The sequence below is a fragment of the Hyperolius riggenbachi genome, chromosome 9 (genome assembly GCF_040937935.1).
Source record: "Hyperolius riggenbachi isolate aHypRig1 chromosome 9, aHypRig1.pri, whole genome shotgun sequence".
NCBI lineage: Eukaryota > Metazoa > Chordata > Amphibia > Anura > Hyperoliidae > Hyperolius > Hyperolius riggenbachi.
Window position 1 is genome coordinate 86,362,640 of NC_090654.1, and position 21,393 is coordinate 86,384,032.

Genomic DNA, 21,393 nt, shown 5'->3' on the forward strand with positions numbered 1-21,393 from the left:
ATCAGTGGGGACATTAGAGAAAACATCTACCCTGCTCTGTTTCATTCTTCACTGTTCAGCCTGCTTCTTATCAACCTTGATAAAATCCCTGACTGAGCATTCAGTCTGGCTTTGCTCAGGCATCATTATAGCTGAGTCTGTCTTCTCTGATGTCTTTTCAAAACCCAAGCCTGCCCCCTTGTGGCTCTGCTCAGCTGAGTCATTGTAGCAAAGCCAGACTGAATGCTTAGTCAGTGATTTTATCAGGTCTGATGAGAAACAAGCTGTGCAGTGCAGAATGAAACAAAAAGCATGGTAGGTGTTCTCTCTAATGTTCCCACTGATTTATATGGTAAAATACATGAGGGTGATTCGTCTCTAAAATAACTTTTTTTTTTTTTTTTTTTTTTCCCCACAAATGGTAATTTCAGGTGTGAATGTGAACATGATCATAATTCATTCAGTAATTATATGACATTTGGTTACCGAATGTGGAAACTCATTGTGAATGGAGTCCAGTGCATGCTGGGAGAGGTAGATTTAATATATTAATGTGACTACATCTCCTGGCCTAGTGTGTTACATATTTTGCTATAGTGCCTCTTTAATTGGTCAATGGCTTCTAGCGTGTATAATAAAAAGTCGGCGATCAAGTACTGTTTTTTTCAGCAATCTGGTGTGCCCATGGTCCAGGAGCATTTTATAGAGGACTTCCCTCAATTGTTGTCCCTTTCTGTCCCCTGTGTCTCCCCCACTCCCCGTGTCCTTCTGCGCTCCCCCTGAATAAACAGACAGCAGCATCAGCAAGGCTCATCTAATCAAACAGAGCCTGTGGCATTCAAAGACCTCTCCTCTCCCTCACAGCTCCCCTAGTGCCGGCTTCTGCTGATCGCGTCAGGGAGAGGTCTCTGATCACCGCAGGCTCCAGTGGATGGGGTGAGCCGTGCTGCCGCTGCTTTCTATTTGTTCAGGGGGACAATACAGGAAGTCCCCATTGCGGTGTGTCTGCTGTTCATATTGGCGGGTGTTTGTAAGTCAGGGACTCCCTGTATTTGGCATGTAAGATGCAGTTTTTCTTTTCATGCAGTTTTTCACTTCCTTTTTGGGGGACAAAACGTGCATCTTATATGCAGAAAAATATGGTAACTAAGCAGTTTCTCTCCAGTGCTCATGACAATTTCTTTCTTTTTTCCCATCTACAAATCTATATCTGGTTTATCTTTTCTCAGTTTCAGTGCAGCCACTATGACTATATTCCAGAGAGTTTCTGTGATGTGACACTGGCTTCTTTTCTTTTTTCAGGTTGATCCTAAGTTCATGAGGAACATGAGGTTTGCCAAGAAACACAACAAGAAAGGAATGAAAAAGATGATAGCCAACAATGCAAAGAGCTCAAAATGATTCCGCTGTTTCTGTCCAATCTGTTGAATAAAACACTTGTTGTTAATTGATTCTGGCATTTGGTTATTTGGGCTTATGAAGTATGGAAACAGAGTTGTCTTAACCATTTATGCCTCCTGGACGTAGTACCTACGTCCAGGAGGCCACGTGCGCTCCCGCGGCCGATCGTGCACGCGCACTCCCGGCCGTGGATTCGGTAGCCCAGGAATCAATGTATCGGGCTATGGTGCCCGATCACTGATTCCTTTCCCCCGCTGAAAAAGCGACAGCTTCTCTCGGAAGCTACGCTTTTTCTGAAACTCTGTCCCTCTAAGCGTACATTGTACGCTTAGAGTGACGTCATGTAAACAAACTCAAGATTGCCATCTTGTGGCCAAAAAGTAAAACTACAAGTAACAGTAAAAATACATTGCAATACACAAATATTTCCCCAAATAAAGCACTATTTATATCCCACCCTCCCAAAAATGGCCACATAAAATGTTTAATAAACAAAAAACATTACTATTAAAAAAAACAAAAAACACATAAATATTTACCTAAGGGTCTAAACTTTTTAAATATCTATGTAAAGATGAAATATTTCTCTCTATTTTTTTTTTTTTTATAAGCTTGTAAATAGTGATGGATGCAAAACGGAAAAAATGCTCTTATTTCCAAATAAAATATTGTCGCGATGCATTGTGATAGGGACATAATTTAAACGGTGAAATAACCGTGACATATGGGCAAATACAATACGTGGGATTTAATTATGGAGGCATGTATTATTTTTAAACTATAATGGCCGAAAACGGACAAATAATGAATTTTTTCATTTTTTTTCTTATTCTTACTGTTAAAATGCATTTACAGTAAGGTAGCTCTTAGCAAAATGTACCCCCCAAAGAAAGCCTAATTGGTGGCGGAAAAAACAAGATATAGATCAGTTCATTGTGATAAGTAGTGATGAAGTTATAGGCTAATGAATGGGAGGTGAACATTGCTCGGATGCATAAAGTGAAAACGACTGAAGGCTGAACTGGTTGAAAGAGGAACTGTAGCAAAATGGGAAAAAAATAAAGAAATCCATACACTGCACGGTGGCACGTTAAAAAAAAAAAAAATAGAAGAGATCCAAGACATACTGGTTGGAAACGGTTGCTGTTTCCTACACTGCAATAAGGCTCCCACAGTGTGATGTCAGCACCTAGGTCCTGACATCACACTGTGGGATTGGTTTCACCAAAATATAAGCCATACACAACCCCCTAGTGATCTATTCATGAAAAGGTAAAGATTTCTTATGGGAAAGGGGGTATCGGCTACTGACTGGGATAACATTCAATCCTTGGTTACAGTTCTTTTAAGGTTCATCACCATTCATCTTTTGGGTAGATTCACACAAGCATCTGAAAAATGTAACCCTGTGTAACACTATCAATGTTTCCCTTCTTGAGTCTGACTACAATTCTGGTAACATTTGATGAGATGAGCCTGGCATTCGTTTGGCATTGTAAAAAAGGTTGCAAAAGATGTGGCCTCCAAAGGATCATAAGATGATGCTCCAGTGCAGGTCTATCACAGTGGTCACGCCCAGGAAATGGCTGGAACACATTGCTTAATGCAGGTCTATCACAGTGGTCACGCCCAGGGAATGGCTGGAACACATTGCTTAATGCAGGTCTATCACAGTGGTCACGCCCAGGGAATGGCTGGAACACATTGCATGCTGTGTCCACCAAATGCAACACCATTTGAACTTTAGGCTCTGCAGCATTTGATTGGTATATTAATAGGCTCAGTCAACACTATACCAGATTCGTGCTTTGCATGGTGCTAGCGGATGCACTGTTAACGTTCATAGCACAAAACAGATTGTCTTCATTGTCTGTTGCATCAGACCTGCCATATATCGCATTCTTTTATGACATCAAACTTTCATCCAGTGTATTTCTCTTGCGTTGCACAGCCCTGTGTTCCCGCTCACTGCCGTGGAGACAGCACATCTCTAAACGGCATAGATGAACGAACCCTATACATAACATGGGATTGGTCAACATTCTGATGCAGAAAATGACCAGTTTTATCACTTGCGTGTGATCTGGAGCGTAAGCTGCATAAACATTTTCATTAACTTGGAATTATTTGCTTCTCGTTGGCTACCCTAGTCAGGAGAGGCAAATTTTGTTTTAGGCCTGGAACCCACTACAAATTGTTACCGCAATCGCTAGCGTTTTGTAAGCGATTTCATGAGCATTTGCTGGGTTTTTTTTTTTTTTTCTTTTGGTAGCGATTTTAAAAAGTTTAAGCTTTTTGCCAGCGATTGTGTAGCGATTTGTGATTTTAATTCTGATTTGGTCCTTTCAATTAATTTTCATTTTTGTTTAGTGTGCAGTAATTTAAAAACGCTAAACAAAATTTCTAAAGATAAGAGCTACAGATGGATGATCATACAGTTACAATACAATATTTTGCAATGATCGTTAAATGTTAAAAATAAAATTAAAAAACGATTATTAAATGCAGTCCTAAATCCCAATAGGCAGCAAGATCAAATCCTGCAACCTATATTGTTGAAAGTCCAAAAACGCTAGCAAATCACCCTTGTAGGTTTTCATGAGCGATTACACCAGCGTTTATATACTTAAAGAGAACCAGAGAAGACCTGAATGAAAGGTTTTATACATACCTGGGGCTTCCTCCAGCCCCATACGCACGGATCGCTCCCACGCCGCCGTCCTCTGCTGCCTGTATGCGCCGGTACCGGGTCCCACAGTTTCGGCCAGTCGGCGTCATCACGTGGCCAATTGTCCGCATCACAGGGGCTCCCTCCATACCCTTACGCATGCGACTCCATACTGCGCAGCCGCATGCGTAAGGGTATGCCGGGAACCCCTGTGCATGCGGACAATTGGCCGCGTCTGCCGGAAGTGACGGGACCCGGTACCGCAGATACAGGAAGCGGAGGGTGGCGGCGTGGGAGCGATCCAGGCTTCTGGGGCTGGAGGAAGCCCCAGGTATGTATGAAACCTTTTCCTATTTTAGGTTTTGATTCCTCTCTGGTTCCCTTTAACATTGCAGAAACGCTAACGCTCAAAAATGCATGTCCTGCGTTCGTAATTGCTCCAGTGGAAATCGCTAGTGTTTTGAAAACCTCCCTAAACACTCAAACGCTATATAGAGGTTTCCAGCCCTCAAAGTGGACCTGGACTCAGACTTCCTCTCTGCTCTAAAAGAGACACAACAGCATAATAACCTTTAAACAAAAAACATTTGTTACAGCTCATGCAAGTCCTAAAATAAATCTGCACAGTTTCTACTTCCTGATTCATGGAAACAGAAATATTGTTTACAGCCTGTGCTTTAAAACAAGCTCATCTGCCATAGGCAGTCATGTGACACGGGAGGATCACATTACAAGTTGAGATTAGACACAAATGAGGGGGGATTAGACAGCCTAAACTCTTTGAATACATACAGGGTGCATTTCTCTGTTTTCCTTCTGTCCTGTGCAAGAGCTCGGGTCCACTTTAAGTTTGTAAGTATATTGAAACTGGACTTATCAAAATCATCTGCAATTGCATTTGATTTGTTCAGTTTCAATCCATACCAATTGCTAGTGTAGGTTTACGAATTCGGCAAAGCCGATTCAAAATAAGTCTCCCAACTGCCTCTCTTCTACTGACCCCACCCACTGGGAGCAGATTTGTTGTACTCCACCTCTCATCTCTTCTCCCTTTCCATAGCAATATACATATCACCAACATCTAGGCTAGTGAAGTGTCTGTAAAGTACACATTCCCAAACTGGGGCGACAGTCCTTGTACGTGACAATTAAAGGACCACAACCACGAAACATTACATTTTGAAACACCCCCACAGTAGTTATACAGAATATTCAGTGTCATTTATTTCAATCTCTACCATGGCCCTTTTAAGAGAACCTGAGGTGGTTCTAAGAATCAGCACACAGAGGCTGGGTCTGCTTATATTGCCCAGCCTCTGTTGCTATCTCAATCCTCCCCTAAGTTCCCCCTGCACTCTGCTATGCTTTCATAAATCACAGCCGTGCTGTCGATGCACAGCGGGCTGTGTTTACCTATGTAGTGTCACTCTCGCCACTCCCCCGCCTCCTGCATAGCTTCGGTCCCCACCCGTGTCCCTTCCCTCCAATGGGAGGGGAGGGATGCGGGCGGGGACTGAAGCTATGCAGGAGGCGGGGGGAGCGGTGAGACTAACACTACATAGGTAAACACAGCCCGCTGCGTATCGACAGCGTGGCTGTGATCTATGGGGGCATAGCAGAGCACAGGGGGAACTTAGGGGGATTGAGATCGCAACAGAGGCTGGGCAATATAAGCAGACCCAGCCTCTGTGTGCCGATTTCATTCTTAGAAACCACATCGGGTTCTCTTTAACCTTCCTGGCGGTAACCCCGCGGTAACGTAGTTCGGGGTAAGCCGCGCAGGAGTTTTTCTCAGGCCCTGCTGGGCCGATTTGAATAATTTTTTTTTTTTTTTGCTGAACGCAGCTAGCACTTTGATCGCCGCCGCCCCGCGCTCGATCGCCGCTATCCGCGTCGCAAGACAGCCCCCCCCCCCAGACCCCTGCGCTGCCTGGCCTATCAGCGCCAGGCAGCGGCAAGGGGTGGATCGGGACTCCCTTAGACGTCATCCCGCCCCGTCGCCATGGCTGTGCAATGTGATACCTGAACTACTCACGTGCTGACAAGGTCCCCGCACAGCCTGCACGTCATTACAAGCAGGAAGCTCAGCGGTGATGGAATAGGCTGAACAGGGGAGAGTAGCTCAGGTATCGCATTGCACAGCCATGTCTGTGCTGTGCTGAGAGCTGTCTCACTGAATTCTTGCAGGGCAGAGGGTGGGGGCTGCAGGGGACCATGGTAGCACGAGAATTTATGGCAGTTGGGAAGACTGGGGCCGAGGTGAAAAAAAAAAAAAGATTATATCATCAGTTGCTTAGTTTATTTACAACCACTGACAAGGCTTCCCCTATGATGGGTTTATAGATACAGAAGTCCATCAGCGGGAGTGCAGGGACTGACGTATACAGCGCCATATGGATCTTTAAAGGGCCATGCTAGAGATTGAAATAAATGACACTAAATATTCTGTATGACTGATAAATACTGTGTGGGTGTTTCAAAATGGTATGTTTAGTGGTTGTGGTCCTTTAAAGGGAACCTAAACTGAGAAGGATATAGATTTTTCCTTTTAAAATAATACCAGTTGCCTGACTCTCCTGCTGATCCTGTGTCTCTAATACTGTTAGCCACAGCCCCTCAAGCATACAGATCAGGTGCTCTGACTGAAGTCAGACTGGATTAGCTGCACGCTGGTTTCAGGTGTGTGATTCAGCTACTACTGCACCAAAGAGATCAGCAGGACTACCAAGCAACTGGTATTTTTAAAAAGGAAACATCCATATCCCTCTCAGTTTAGGTTCCCTTTAACCTTACATAATATCAAGTGCATTCTGTACACACCACACTGCTGTATTTCAACTGCACAGTTCTGTTTTTGTAGCATGCACAGAGTCTCTCTTAAGCTCTTATCTCTTGCATTCAGAGATAAGAGAACAATCTTAGCAGCCTGGAGAGCTCAGTGCTGCTCATCTCTGTGACTGTCGAGTCTGCATGAGGAAATTAAACTAACATGATTAAACCCTTTCAGGCACTTTTTCTTAAAGACAACCCGAGGTGGGTTCTGACAATGCTATCAGCATACAGAGGCTGGGTCTGCTTATACTGCTAGTTTCCCTCCTCTTATTTCCCCCTATTCCCTTTAGACTGTAAGCTCGCAAGGGCAGGGCTCTCTCCCCCTTTTGTGTCTTGGAAATCATTGTACATTTTATTCATCAAGTTACTTTTATCACTGTCATTACCACTTCTGTATTGTGTATGATTTTTTGTATTTTGTCACTAGATATGTATCTTGTATATTAGTGTACACCATTGTCTATTATGTACCCCATGTTTGTTTCTTACTTTGTACAGCACCACGGAATATGTTGGCGCTTTATAAATCAATAATAATAATCATACTGCCCAGCCTCTGTTGCTATCTCGATTCCCCCTAAGTTCTCCCTGCGCTCTGCTATGCCCCCATAAATCATTAGCCGAGCTAGCGACACAGCATGTCGCAGCCGGCTATTTACATCTGCAGCTGTCAGTCTCGGCACTCCCCCGCCTCCTCCATAGCTCCGGTCCCCACCCGCATTCCCTCCCTCCCCCGCTGATTGGAGGGAAGGGACGCGGGTGGGGACCGGAGCTATGAAGGAGGCGGGGGAGTGCCAAGACTGACAGCTGCAGATGTAAATAGCCGGCTGGGACACTCTGTGTGTCGACAGCTCGGCTGATGATTTATGGGGCAAAGCAGAGCGCAGGGGGAACTTAGGGGGGATCGAGATAGCAACAGAGGCTGGGCAGTATAAGCAGACCCAGCCTCTGTATGCTGATAGCATTGTCAGAACCCGAGGTGGGTTCTCTTTAAATCAAGAATTTGTGCATGGTATTTAAAATAGCGTGACCAGTCTGTTGGAGCAGATGGGAAATTTGGACTGTTTAGCTTTAAAACTTTACATTTGTCTCAGAAGAGCTACTACAATTTGTCTGTTATTTGATAATAAAAGATGTCTTTAATTTGAATAACAAGGAGAGTGAGTAGAAGAAATGTTTCTACACTGCAGAGAACAAAGACCACCTATCGATCTGAGTTCTACTGATCCTTTTCCAAGTTTCAGGGAAAACATGTGATCTGCCTCTGGTAAATGACCCTCTTTTGCAACAGTTTGAGCCATTTTTAGGCTTTTGTTTCTCTACAAAGTTATCTATTAATCCAGATGCTAGTTGTCAGTAAATGCTCTGTGGCTGGGAACTTATCTAGTTTTCAAAATGGCTTTTGGCAAGTGGATTGATATCGCTGCCGTGCTCCTTGTGCTGTGCAGCCTGGGGGCAAACCATGGTGCCCAGGTGAGTAACACATTTATTATTTAGTATTCATATAACGCCAGCATCTTATGCAGCGAATTGAAGTATATAGTCTTGACACTAGCTGTACCTCACAGGGGCTCAAAATCTAATCCCTACCATAGTCATATGTCCATTGGAGTCTATGGCCAATTTAGGGGAAGCCAATTAACTTATATGTATGTTTTTGGGACGTGGGAGGAAACCAAAATGCCCAGAGGAAACCCACACATACACAGAGATCATGATGGTGCTCTGGCTGGAAACCAAACCGGGACAAAGCACTGCAAGACGAGAGTGCTAACCCCTACGCCACTGTCCTGCAGCTTAGCACAGCTTTTTTTTTTTTTATAATTTATTTCAGTAATTCAACTAAAAAGGTGAAAAAAATATATGAATTAGGAACCCTTTGCAGGTGTTTTGGATTAATTAGCTGATTAGAGTTTAACACTTTGAGCCTAGAATAGTGAACATTTTCACAATATTCTAATGGTCTGAGATTCTGATTTTGGGGTTTTCAGAAGCTGTAAGCCATAATCATCAAAATTATAACAAAGGCTTTAACTTCTTGCCGACCGCCTAACGCCAATTGGCGTAAAGTCCTGAGGCCAGCTAATGCAGGAGATCGCGCGCAGGCTGTGCGCGCATCTCCTGCTTGGGGGGCGGAGCTCCGCTCCGCCCTGCCTTCAGTCTCCGAGCGGCAACTGTTAGCGTGATCGTCATCTATTTACGTGTACAGCGCTGCGATCGGCAGCAGCGATGTACTGGGGACAAGAGAGCGATCGGCTCTCATAGGCAGAAGCCTATGACAGCCGATCGCCGTAATTTGCTGGCTGTGGGGAGGGAGGGAGGGAACACCTTTAAAGAAACAGTGTTTTTTGCTTAAAAAACACTAACAATAATATTTATTAAAAAAAAAAATAAACATGGGGGGAGTAATCAGACCCCACCAACAGAGAGCTCTGTTGGTGGGGAGAAAAAGGGAGGGGAATCACTTGTGTGCTGTGTTGTGCGGCCCTGCAGCTTTGCCTTAAAGCTGCAGTGGCACATTTTACTAAAAATGGCCTGGTCACTAGGGGGGTTTAGCACTGCAGTCCTCAAGAGGTTAAATATCTCGCTTTGCTTGAAATGAGTCAATTTCATATATTAGTTTCACCTTTTAAGATAAACTACTGAATTAAATGGACTTCTGCATGGTACAGTATTCTAATTTTTCAAGTTTTCACCTGTATGACAACAAATGTACAAAGCCGGGAACTCACATTCCATCAATACAATATACAATACCGTTAGTAAAGCGCTTTTCTTCCAGTAGGACTCAGTGTCTCAGATATGTCTCAGATTAATACAGGGGTTGTAGGTAGTCCATTGGCTGGACAGTGTACTAGATGTCCTAAAATATTATAAATCTTCCTTGTAAAGGAAAATGTAAAGGTAATTTTTTAACACATAAAATCACAAAATGTTTTATGCAGCATTTATATGTTTGGATTGAAAAAAAGATATGTGTCCATCAAGTTCAACCAGAAAATACAACACTAGCCTGCACCCTCACATATTCCTGTTGATCCAAAGGAAGGTGAAGAAGTTGAATAGTGTACTGGTTAAGGGCATGGGAGTCCAGGGTTTTAACATCCTTGGTGGTCGGGCTAAGCCGCCGCAGAGGATTTCTCAAGCCCTGGTGGGGCGATTTGCATAATTTTTTTTTCTGCTAGCACTTTGCTAGCTGCGTGTACAAACCAATCGCTGCCGCTCCGCGCCGCTACCCGCCGCTGTTTGCTCTGATCGCCGGAGGCGATCGGAAGGGGTGGGGGGATGCCGCTGCACAGCGGCTATCATGTAGCTAGTGCTAGGCTAGCTACATGATTTAAAAAAAAAAAAAAAGTGCAGCTCCGCCCCCTTGGCGATTTTATTGTAACACCAGGGGGGGGTTAATCCTGGATAGGGTCAGTACCTATTCAGTAAGGAGTTTAAGGGCCCATTCACACTAGAGCGTTTTGCTGGCGATTTCGACAAAACGCGCAAACGCTAGCGCTTTTTAAAGTGTTAGTGTTATAAAATCTTTTGGGCCCGTTCTTACTTGGGCAATTTGTGTCAATCGCCGGCGATTAATGCAAATCGCCAAACGCAAAAGCCTGCACCATTTTCAGGCAATTTCCCGGCAATCGCGTTTCAGTGCTATAGAAGCGCTAAACGCGATCTCGGAAAATTTGCCGCAGTGTCCAGTGATTTTTCCACGTGTAATCGCTGAAATATCACTCCCGCAAAACGCCGGCAGTTATCGCTGGCATTTTGCGCTTTTAAGTGTGAATGGGGCCTCAGGCAAGACTCCCTAACACTGCAGGGTGGCCTCTTCAGCTGGTCCCAGTGGCTGCAGCTCTTGAGCACTTTGAGTCCGACAGGAGAAAAGCGCTATACAAATGTTCGGATTATTATGAAGAACCCTTACGAGGCATGGTCCACTTGGTCCAAAAAGGGTAAAAAATTCCTTACCGATTTCAGATGGCAAGATGGCTCGAACTTCTGATTTTTGGTTCGCGAACCTCGAACGAGAACCTCCGCAAGTTAGGTTTGCGCGAAGTTTCGTGAACCACAATAGACTTCAATGGGGATGCGAACTTTGAAAACTAGAAACATTTATGCTGGCCACAAAAGTGATGGAAAAGATGTTTCAAGGGGTCTAACACCCGGAGGGGGGGGGGGGGGGGGCATGGCGGAGTGGGATACACGCCAAAAGTCCTGGGGAAAAATCTGAATTTGACGCACAGCAGCGTTTTAAGGGCAGAAATCACATTTTATTGCTAAAGTGTAGGCCTACATTGCTTTAAAACATCTTGCATGTGTATACATCAATCAGGGAGTGTAATTAGTGTACTGCTTCACACTGACAGGCCAAACTCACTGTGTAACGCACAGCAAACAGCTGTTTGTGTAGTGACAGCCGTGCTGGACTGGTGCGCACCATGGCCAGAGTGCAGGTGATGGCGGCTTTCCAGCCCATATGGTCGAGGCTGTGGCAGCTCAATGACAGAACAACAGTGACTGTTCAGCTGATCGAATTTCTGTCCACAATGAAGCAACAACCTTATTATCTTCCGAGACACTCATATAGCCGGCGGTCATTGCTTCATTATGATACGCAAGCCCCTTCACTGCGGCAAGGTAATGATCACGAAGTGAAATTGACACATGTACATGCCTTTTGTTTTGTTGTTGCAACTGCAGTGCAGCCAGAAAAATTAGGCAGGCATGTACACGCACCAGAAAAATTATTACAGCGGCCTTAAAAATTCAGGAATCCGTCTGGTGTCCTGGACCCTGTTGGTGGTGGTGGAGAAGGCAGTCAAGCGGCCTGCAGGCAGAAATGCTGTGTGGGGAGAGAGTCTTGGGGAAGGCAGCCAGTAACACGGCGTGCAGGCAGAGATGCTGTGTGTGGGGACTCACTTAGTCTTCGGGCGGGCAGTAGCCCTATGGGATCCATGCCTCATTCATTTTGATAAAGGTGAGGTACTGAACACTTTTGTGACCTAGGCGACTTCTCTTCTCAGTGACAATGCCTCCAGCTGCGCTGAAGGTCCTGTCTGACAGGACGCTTGAGAAAGGGCAAGACAGAAGTTGGATGGCAAATTGTGACAGCTCTGGCCACAGGTCAAGCCTGCGCACCCAGTAGTCCAAGGGTTCATCGCTGCTCACATTGTCTACATCCACACTTAAGGCCAGGTAGTCGGCTACCTGCCGGTCGAGACGTTGGTGGAGGGTGGATCCGAAAGGGCTAAGGCGAGGCTTTGGACTAAAGACTGTCCGCATGTCCAACATCACCATGAGAGCGCTAGAGTGTCCTGTCCTTGCCTGCAAGGACATGGGAGGAGGATTACTGGCAGTGGTAACTTTATTCCGTTGTGCTGTGACATCACCTTTAAACGCACTGTAAAGCATAGTTGCCAGCTTGTTCTGCATGTGCTGCATCCTTTCTGCCTTCAGGTGAGTTGGTAACATCTCAGCCACTTTGTGCCTATACAGAGGGTCTAGTAGCGTGGCCATATGGGGGTCTCTTTACAGGCTGGACAGCATGAAAGACACCATCTGCACAAATTTGGATCCAGACGTACTATCCATCTCCTATTGCTCTTCCTCAGTGACGTCCGGTAAGTTCTCCTCTTCCCCCAGCCACAAACAATACCACGGGAACGTTGAGCAGCACAAGCCCCCTGCGACGCCTGCTGTGGTTGTTCTTCTGCCACCTCCTCCTGCAAACAAACACCTTCCTCATCATCTGAGTCTGACTCCTCTTCCCCACATGACTCTTCTTCTTCCTCCTCCCCTCTCTGTGCTGTCGCAGGTGTTGAGGAAACATCTGGTTCTGATGAGAATTGATCCCACAACTCTTCCTCCTGTTCCTGTTCACGCTCGTCCACAGCTTGATCCACCACTCTACACACGGCACGCTCCAGGTAGAAAGCATACGGGATCAAGTCACTGATAGCGCATTCACTGCGACTCACCATGTCTGTCACCTCCTCAAGCGGCCACATGAGCCTGTAGGCATTTCGCATGAGTGTCCAGTTCTTTGGCCAGAACATCCCCATCTCCCCAGACTGTGTCTTTCTACTGTAGTTGTAGAGATACTGGGTGATGGCTTTCTCCTGTTGTAGCAGGTAGTCAAACATCAGCAGGGTCGAATTCCAGCGAGTCGGGCTATCTCAAATCAAGCGTCTCACTGGCAAGTTGTTTCTCCGCTGAATATCGGCAAAGCGTGACATGGCCGTGTAAGACCGCCTGAAATGCCCACACAACTTCCTGGCCTGCTTCAGGACGTCCTGTAAGCCTGGGTACTTAGACACAAATCTCTGAATGATGAGATTCAGCACATGTGCCATGCAGGGAACATGTGTCAACTTTCCCAAATTCAAAGCTGAAATTAGATTGCTGCCGTTGTCACACACCACGTTGCCGATGTCCAGTTGGTGCGGGGTCAGCCACTGATCCATCTGTTTGTTAAGAGCAGCCAGGAGAGCTGCTCCAGTGTGACTCTCCGCTTTGAGGCAAGACATGTCTAATATGGCGTGACACCGTCGTACCTGGCATGCAGCATAGGCCCTGGGGAGCTGGGGCTGGGGAGCTGGAGAGGAGAGAAACAGGTACAGTGGTATTAAATATCACACTACGTGCGCTCACGTAGGTAGGTGGGTGCACTGAACAACAGGTAGGTAAATCAGTGATGGGTATTACAAATGTACAGCTGTCACACACACAGGTAATCACTGAATGTGCTGGGCCTGGCAATGGCACAGTAGGAATTACCAAGGGGCCAAGGTCCCAGCAGCAGCTGCGACTGACTGACAGGGCTGTATATGCAACACAAGTGTCTGGGAACAAACACGCACACACACACACAAAAAAAGATCACAAGAACAACATTAGCTCTCAAAAGAGCTGTTGAGGATGAGGAGTGCTTTTTAGCAATAAGTATCAGCAAGAAAGAGTAACCTAACAAGCCTAAGTAAGTAATCAGCACAGAACTAAACATGTACAATTCTCACATTGCTTACTGCCACTATACTTATAATGTCCTTAACTTGTAATATTCACACTGTCTGTCCTTGTATTGTTTTTGTTTGTGTTTGTTAAGCAACTGCCAAGACAAATTCCTTGTAGGTGCAAACTTACTTGGCGGAAATAAATTGATTCTGATTCTGATTCTAACTGTAGCCTAACTAAGCTTTCCCTAATGTCTCTGCAGCACCTCTCCCTTCTCTAATTACTGCAGCCACACGAGTGAGTGAAATGGGTGACATTGCCTGCTTTTTATAAGGGGGGGGGGGCTCCAGGAGGGAGTGTAGCCTGATTGGCTGCCCTGTGCCTGCTGACTGTGATGTATAGGGTCAAAGTTGACCCTAATGATGTAGTGTAGGGGGTGGGTCGAACCGCCATAAAGTTTGCGGCTCACCACGAACGGGAACCACCGAAGTTCGCACGAATAAGTTTGCGGTCGAACTGTTCGGGCCATCTCTAATGGCAATCAGATAAAATCCCTGGATCAACACCACTGGGCATTACCATCAGTGATGGTCTGGGGTGCCATGTCTGCTGCTGGTGTTGGTCCACTGTGTTTTATCAAGGGCAGGGTCAATGCAGCGAGCTATCAGGAGATTTTGTAGCACTTCATGCTTCCATCTGCTGAAAAGCTTTATGGAGATGAAGATTTCATTTTTCAGCACGACCTGGCACCTGCTCACAGTGCCAAAACCACTGGTAAATGGTTTATTGACCATGGTATTACTGTGCTCAATTGGCCTGCCAACTCTCCTGACTTGAACCCCATAGATAATCTGTGGGATATTGTGAAGAAAAAGTTGAGAGATGCAAGACCCAACACTCTGGATGAGCTTAAGGCCGCTATCGAAGCATCCTAGGCCTCCATAACACCTGAGCAGTGCCACAGGCTGATTGCCTCCATGCCACGACGAATTGAAGCAGTCATTTCTGCAAAAGGATTCCCGACCAAGTATTGAGTGCATAACTGAACATAATTATTTGAAGGTTGACTTTTTTGTTTTAAAAACACTTTTCTTTTATTGGTCGGATGAAATATGCTAATTTTTTGAGATAGGAATTTGGAGTTTTCATGAGCTGTATGCCAAAATCATCAATAAGAAAAACAATAAAAGGCTTGAACTACTTCAGTTGTGTGTAATGAATCTAAAATATATGAAAGTCTAACGTTTATCAGCACATTACAGAAAATAATGAACTTTATCACAATATGCACATTTTTTTAGAAGATCCTGTACAGCTCTGTCAGTCAGCCGCAGCTGGCCCTTGGCCCCTTGGTAATTCCTACTGTGCCACTGCCAGGCCCAGCACATTCAAATACTACCTGTGTGTGTGACAGCTGCACATTTGTAATAACAATCACTGCATACCTACCTGTTCAGTGCACCTACCTACATGAGCGCACGCAGTGTTATACACCACCAGACACTGCACCTGTTCACGGTACCTGTGTGTATGACAGCTGCACATTTGTAATGCCAATCACTGCATACCTACCTGTTCAGTGCACCTACCTACGTAAGCGCACGCAGTGTTATATACCACCAGTCACTGCACCTGTTCACGGTACCTGTGTGTGTGACAGCTGCACATTTGTAATGCCAATCACTGCATACCTACCTGTTCAGTGCACCTACCTACGTAAGCGCATGCAGTGTTATATACCACCAGTAACTGCACCGCCGACTACCTGGCCTTAAGTGTGGATGTAGACAATGTGAGCAGCGTTTAACCCCTGTACTACTGGGTGCGCAGGCTTGACCTGTGGTCAGAGCTGTCACAATTTGCCATCCAACTTCTGTCTTGCCCTGCCTCAAGCGTCCTGTCAGAAAGGAGCTTCAGCGCAGCTGGAGGCATTGTCACTGAGAAGAGAAGTCGCCTAGGTCACAAAAGTGTTCAGTACCTCACCTTTATCAAAATGAATGATGCATGGATCCTGGAGGGCTACTGCCCGCCCAAAGACTAAGTCAGTCCCCACACACAGCATCTCTGCCTGCGTGCCGTGTGACTGCCTGACCCAAGACTAAGTCGCTCCCCACACAGCATCTCTGCCTGCAGGCCGCTTGACTGCGTTCTCCGCCACCACCAACAAGGTCCAGGACTCCAGGCGGATTCCTGAATTTTTAAGGCCGCTGCTAGCAGCAGCAGCTATAATAATTTTTCTGGTGCGTGTACATGCCTGCCTAATTTTTCTGGCTGCACTGCAGCTGCAACAACAAAACAAAAGGCATGTACATGTGTCAATTCCCCTTCGTGATAGTTACCTTGTCGCGGTGAAGGGGCTTGCGTATCACAATAAAGCAATGACCGCCGCCATTATGAGTGTGTCAGGGGGGGAGGTTTGAACACCCAAGATAATAAGGTCGTTGCTTCATTGTGGACAGACCAAATTCGATCAGCTGTACAGTCACTGTTGTCCTGTCATTGAGCTACCTCAGCCCGGCGACCATATGGGCTTGAAAACCGCTATCGCCTGCACACTGGCCATGGTGCGCACCAGTCCAGTACGGCCGTCACTACACAATCAGCTCTTTGCCGTGCGTTACATAGTGAGTTTGGTCTGTCAGTGTGAAGCAGTACACTAATTACACTACCTGATTGATGTATACACATGCAAGATGTTTTAAAGCACTTTAGGCCTCCAATTTAGCATGCAATGTGATTTCTGCCCTCAAAACGCTGCTGTGCGTCAAATACAGATTTTTCCCCAGGGACTTTTGGCGTGTATCCCACTCTGCCATGCAAAAACTCAGGTGTTAGACCCCTTGAAACATCTTTTCCATCACTTTTGTGGCCAACATAAATGTTTGTAGTTTTCAACGGTCGCCTCCCCATTGAAGTCTATTGCGGTTCACGAAAGTTCGCGCAAACCGAACTTTTGTGGAAGTTTGCGTTTGGGGTTTGCGAACCGAGAATCGGAAGTTCGAGCCATCTCTAATCATCTGCACAAATAGCAACATTGCTTTCTACTTCATCTACTAGGTCATATATAAATACATTGGAGAGTACTGGACCCAGTACTGACCCCTGTGGGACCCTACTGCTAACAGTCACCCATTTTGAATATAATACATTGACCACAACCCTTTGTTTTCTGTCCATTAGCCAGATCCCTATAAATGTGCACAGACTTCCCTAATCCTTGCATCCTCAAGTTTTGCAACAGACTGTTGTGGGGAACAGTATTGAAGGCCTTTGTAGTGTTTTTTTTTTATTTTTTATTGGACCATAATAGTTACAACTAAAACCATTGAATCCCAATGATCATTTTGGGACCTTGGCATTACCATTCTGTCTGCAGCTTGACAAAGGGAACCTGACGAGGCCCCAAAATGATCATTAGTATTGAATGATTACGACTATTATGGTAGAATAAAAACCACTAATGGAACAATTCCTCATCGTGCCAGCTTTTAAAAGACACCACCTAAATCTGATATTTAAGTGTTCTGTGTAGACTAAAAGCTTAAGAAACTTCTTAGCGACTCCAATGGTGACATGTATGTGCGCCTGTGTCCCTGGCTCTGCACCCATGCTGCCCCTATTATGAGGTTTTCTTCCTATTCCGTTTGTAAAATGGGAAAGAGTTACAACCCCTTACCTGATTTGTACTGTGTTGCCATCTCCTACTTAAAGGACTACTGTAGGGGGGGTCGAGGGAAAATGAGTTGAATTTACCCAGGGCTTCTAATGGTCCCCCGCAGACACCCTGTGCCCGCGCAGCCACTCACCAATGCTCCGGGTGCTGCCTCCGGTTCAGTTCTGGAATTTCCGACTTTAAAGTCGGAAAACCGCTGCGCCTGCACAGCCGTGCCCTCCCACTTACGTCACCAGGAGTTTATTGCACAGGCCCAGTACGGTCTGTGCCTGCGCAGTACCCTCCTCGTGACGGTGGGGGGGGGGGGCGAGTGCAGGCACAGTGGTTTTCAGACTTTAAAGTTGGGAATTCTAGAAGTGAACCGGAGGAGGGCCTGGAGCATCGGTGAGTGGCTGCACAGGCACAGGATGTCTGCGGGGGACCATTAGAAGCCCCAGGTAAGTTCAACTAATTTTCCCCCGACACCCTACAGTAGTCCTTTAATGTCCTGGTGAGTCGGCCTGGCCTCTCATTATATCCATATGAGATCCCTAAACAGGGACGGGAACAGCAACTTTCTCCCTCACTTCCCCCTTTAAAATAAAACTCTGCGTGGGGCTCCACACCCTGAGCTATACCAGCCCGCATGGTCCATGCTACGGGGAGGGGGGGGGCATCTGGAGGAGAGGGGTGTCCAAGCCTCCCTGTCTCCCCCAGGGAGCCCTTGTCCAAACCATGGACAAGGGTCTCTCTCCCACCTCTGGTGCCCTCGGAGGTGGGGGCAATGACACCCTGGGGTGGTTCATGGTGGCATCTGGGAGTCCCCTTTAAGAAGGGGACGCCCAGATGCCAGACCCCTCCCTAGGAGAAATAAGTATAGGGGTACATAGTACCCCTTACCCATTTCCACAAAGGGTTAAAGCTATTAAAAAAACATAACCACGAGAAAAGTCCTTTAATATTCTTAAGTAACCATGAATACTTACCTTTAAAAAAAAGGTTCCCATGCCAATATCCTATGCAATGGTCCCACGCCAATATCCTCTAAAGGCTCGTTCACACTAGATGCGCTTTTGGACTTTTTTAAACACTGTCGATTTTTCAAAAGCATCCTAAAAGCGGCTACACCATCCTTTCCTATGATGTAGTTCAGATTGGGGCGTTCTGTGCGCTGTCAGTTGACATAAGGGCTGCATGGACCATTTTCAGGGCGATTTGCCGTGAATGGAAGGTATAGGAAAAACGCAAAACGCTCACAAAATCGCTTTGTGCAGCAATTGCGTCAGGGAATGAATCAAAAAAACTCTCTGGAAAAGCGCTTAGAAAAGCACTTTTATCAAAAACGCATCTTAAAGGATACTGCAGCCCACAAGCTGCAGAGAGATAAAACCTGCAATGTGTAGGGAAAGAAAAGTACATACTCACCACTCCCCTCGCTCCCTGCCCGTCAGCCACAGCTCCCGGTACTGGCTGACTCTCCTGACCCCTGACCCAGACATACTGCGCCGCGCATGCACAGTATGTCCTGTAATCTTCGCTTCTGGCATCGCATCATGACGCCAGAAGTACAGACACTCCCCCGCCTCCTGCGTGTGCGCTCCAGTGGCACCACTATAAAGCTAGCATTATACAGGAAGTCGCGCCAGAGACCAGAGTGAGGACCGCACGCTGGAGCGCACGGAAGACGGAAGGTATGTATCAGCTGTTGCTCCATGCTGCGACCCCTCCAGCCCCCCAAAACAGCCCTGCATCACCTATTGTTACGCCAGTGGTGCCAGAGATGACACCACTTGCCTTTCAACATCACGGTACAGTTTGGGTATCGCCTTTTTTGAGAAATAATTGCGTGATGGTATCTTACACTGCGGTGTGTGGCTTTGCTTTTGTGTGCTGCTTTTCCTCAGGTGGTCATCCCATTGCAGTTTGTGCTTTGTAATCATGTGCCTTCGTAAGGTAGTTGTCCCTACGCGGGTGTTGGTCTTTCCACGGCTCAATTTTTGGTGGCAGAGAGTACAGATGGCATTGCCCTCATCTGAGGCAGACACACAAAAAAATTTCCACACCGCTGAGCCCTGGGATGATGGCACTTTGGTGATGGCTGCCGACACAGTGTTAAGTGGGGTGCCAGAATCAGAGCAGGAGGAGGAAGATATGTCATGCTTCCGTGCAGAAGCTGAGGAAGATGAGGTGTTCTGTGTTAAATAGTCAACTACGCCCTGACAATATTGGGGGTTGATGGCACGTGCCTTCTTCTAAAGACTGTACTTTAGTCGAGGGCCGCACAAAATCACGACAGTGCAACCTCGAGCAGACCTGCCAGGTGGCCTGCCTCTGGCTCTGCCTCTTGTTTTGTCCATATTGGGGGGGATGAAGTAAAAGGTATGCACTGACTTGACTAATACAATGTGCGGTTACACAGGTGCAGTGAAAAGGTTGCAGTGACTGCTGGTACAACAATGTGCGGTTACACAGGTACAGTTAACAGGTATGCAGTGACTGGTATTACAAATGTGCAGCTGTCACACACACAGGTACCGTGAACATGTATGCAGTGACTGGTATATAATATAAAACTGCGTGCGGTCACGTAGGTGCACTGAACAGTTATGCAGTGACTGGTATCAATATAATGTGCAGCTGTCACACACGGTACCGTGAACAGGTGCAGTGACTTGTGTATAACACTGCGTGCTTCTGTCACGCAGGTGCAGTAAACATGAACAGGTATGCAGTGATTGGTATTACAAATGTGCAGCTGCCTGAAAAAAAGGCAAAACGCAACTGCACAGAAAACGCAGGTAAATTGCATTAAGAATGCACAAACGCATATACAGTAAAGTGAGACCTTTTCGCAACTGCCAAGTGTGCACCCAGCCTGAATCTGCCTATAGCTCTACCTATGTATCAAACCTTTTCATATTGTTTTTCTAAATGGACTCAAATGGAACCTGAAGCATCAATTCGGTGTTAAAGAGAATCTGTATTGTTAAAATCGCTCAAAAGTAAACATACCAGTGCGTTAGGGGACATCTCCTATTACCCTCTGTCACAATTTTGCCGCTCCTCGCCGCATTAAAAGTGGTCAAAAACAGTTTTAAAAAGTTTGTTTGTAAACAAACAAAATGAATACTAAAACAGGAAGTAGGTTGATGTACAGTATGTCCACACATAGAAAATACATCCATACATAAGCAGGCTGTATACAGCATTCCTTTTGAATCTCAAGAGATCATTTGTATGTTTCTTTCCCCCATGCACTGAAGTTTCAGGCTGCTCTTTTCTTCTTGCAAACAGCTTTGCCCTTGTTTGTAATTCCTCAGTATGTGAAAGCCCAGCCAGCTCAGAGGACGATTTATCCAGCTGATTAGAGCAGCTTCTCTCTTCTCTCTCATCTAAATAACACACAGGCAGTGTGTGCATAGAGGGGCCAGAAAGGGTGAGTTCATAGCAGAACCACAACACTGAAGAACTTGGCAGCCTTCCAGACACAGGCCGACAAGTCTGACAGGGGAAAGATACATTGATTTATTACAGAGACTGTCATAGTAGAAAGTGCTGCAGTTAGCCAGAACACATTAGAATAGCTTTTGGAACATGTAGGATGATAAAAAACAGGATGCAATTTTTGTTACGGAGTCTCTTTAAACTGACACTCGTATTTGTATTGCTATGTGTATTGTATTTGAAGGTGTCAGCTTATGAACTTGAACTCCAAGTGGGACTGCATTGTAGATGGAGTGCAGGCAGGGAACAGAACTTCAGTTTGACCACTGATGAACTGGGACTGCACTGACCAGGCCAGTAGTAGAGGACTGACACTGCACTGACAAGGGACATAGTTGGACAGACACAAACACACTGTTAAAGAGGAGCTGTCAGCCATACTATCTCAGAAAAAACAACCACATATATA

General features: G+C 46.0%; 1 protein-coding gene across 2 annotated transcripts in view; it reads left to right on the forward strand.

Moving 5' to 3' along the window:
* The first annotated feature begins 8,244 nt into the window (after positions 1 to 8,244).
* The window catches only part of LOC137532541 (inter-alpha-trypsin inhibitor heavy chain H3-like), a 178,777-nt gene continuing 165,628 nt past the window's right edge, over positions 8,245 to 21,393 (forward strand). For both annotated transcript variants that reach the window (XM_068253151.1, XM_068253152.1), the window contains exon 1: positions 8,245 to 8,353. In XM_068253151.1, coding sequence (XP_068109252.1) covers positions 8,276 to 8,353 — 78 coding nt within the window. In that variant the 5' untranslated portion in view covers positions 8,245 to 8,275. The remainder of the gene's footprint in view (positions 8,354 to 21,393) is intronic.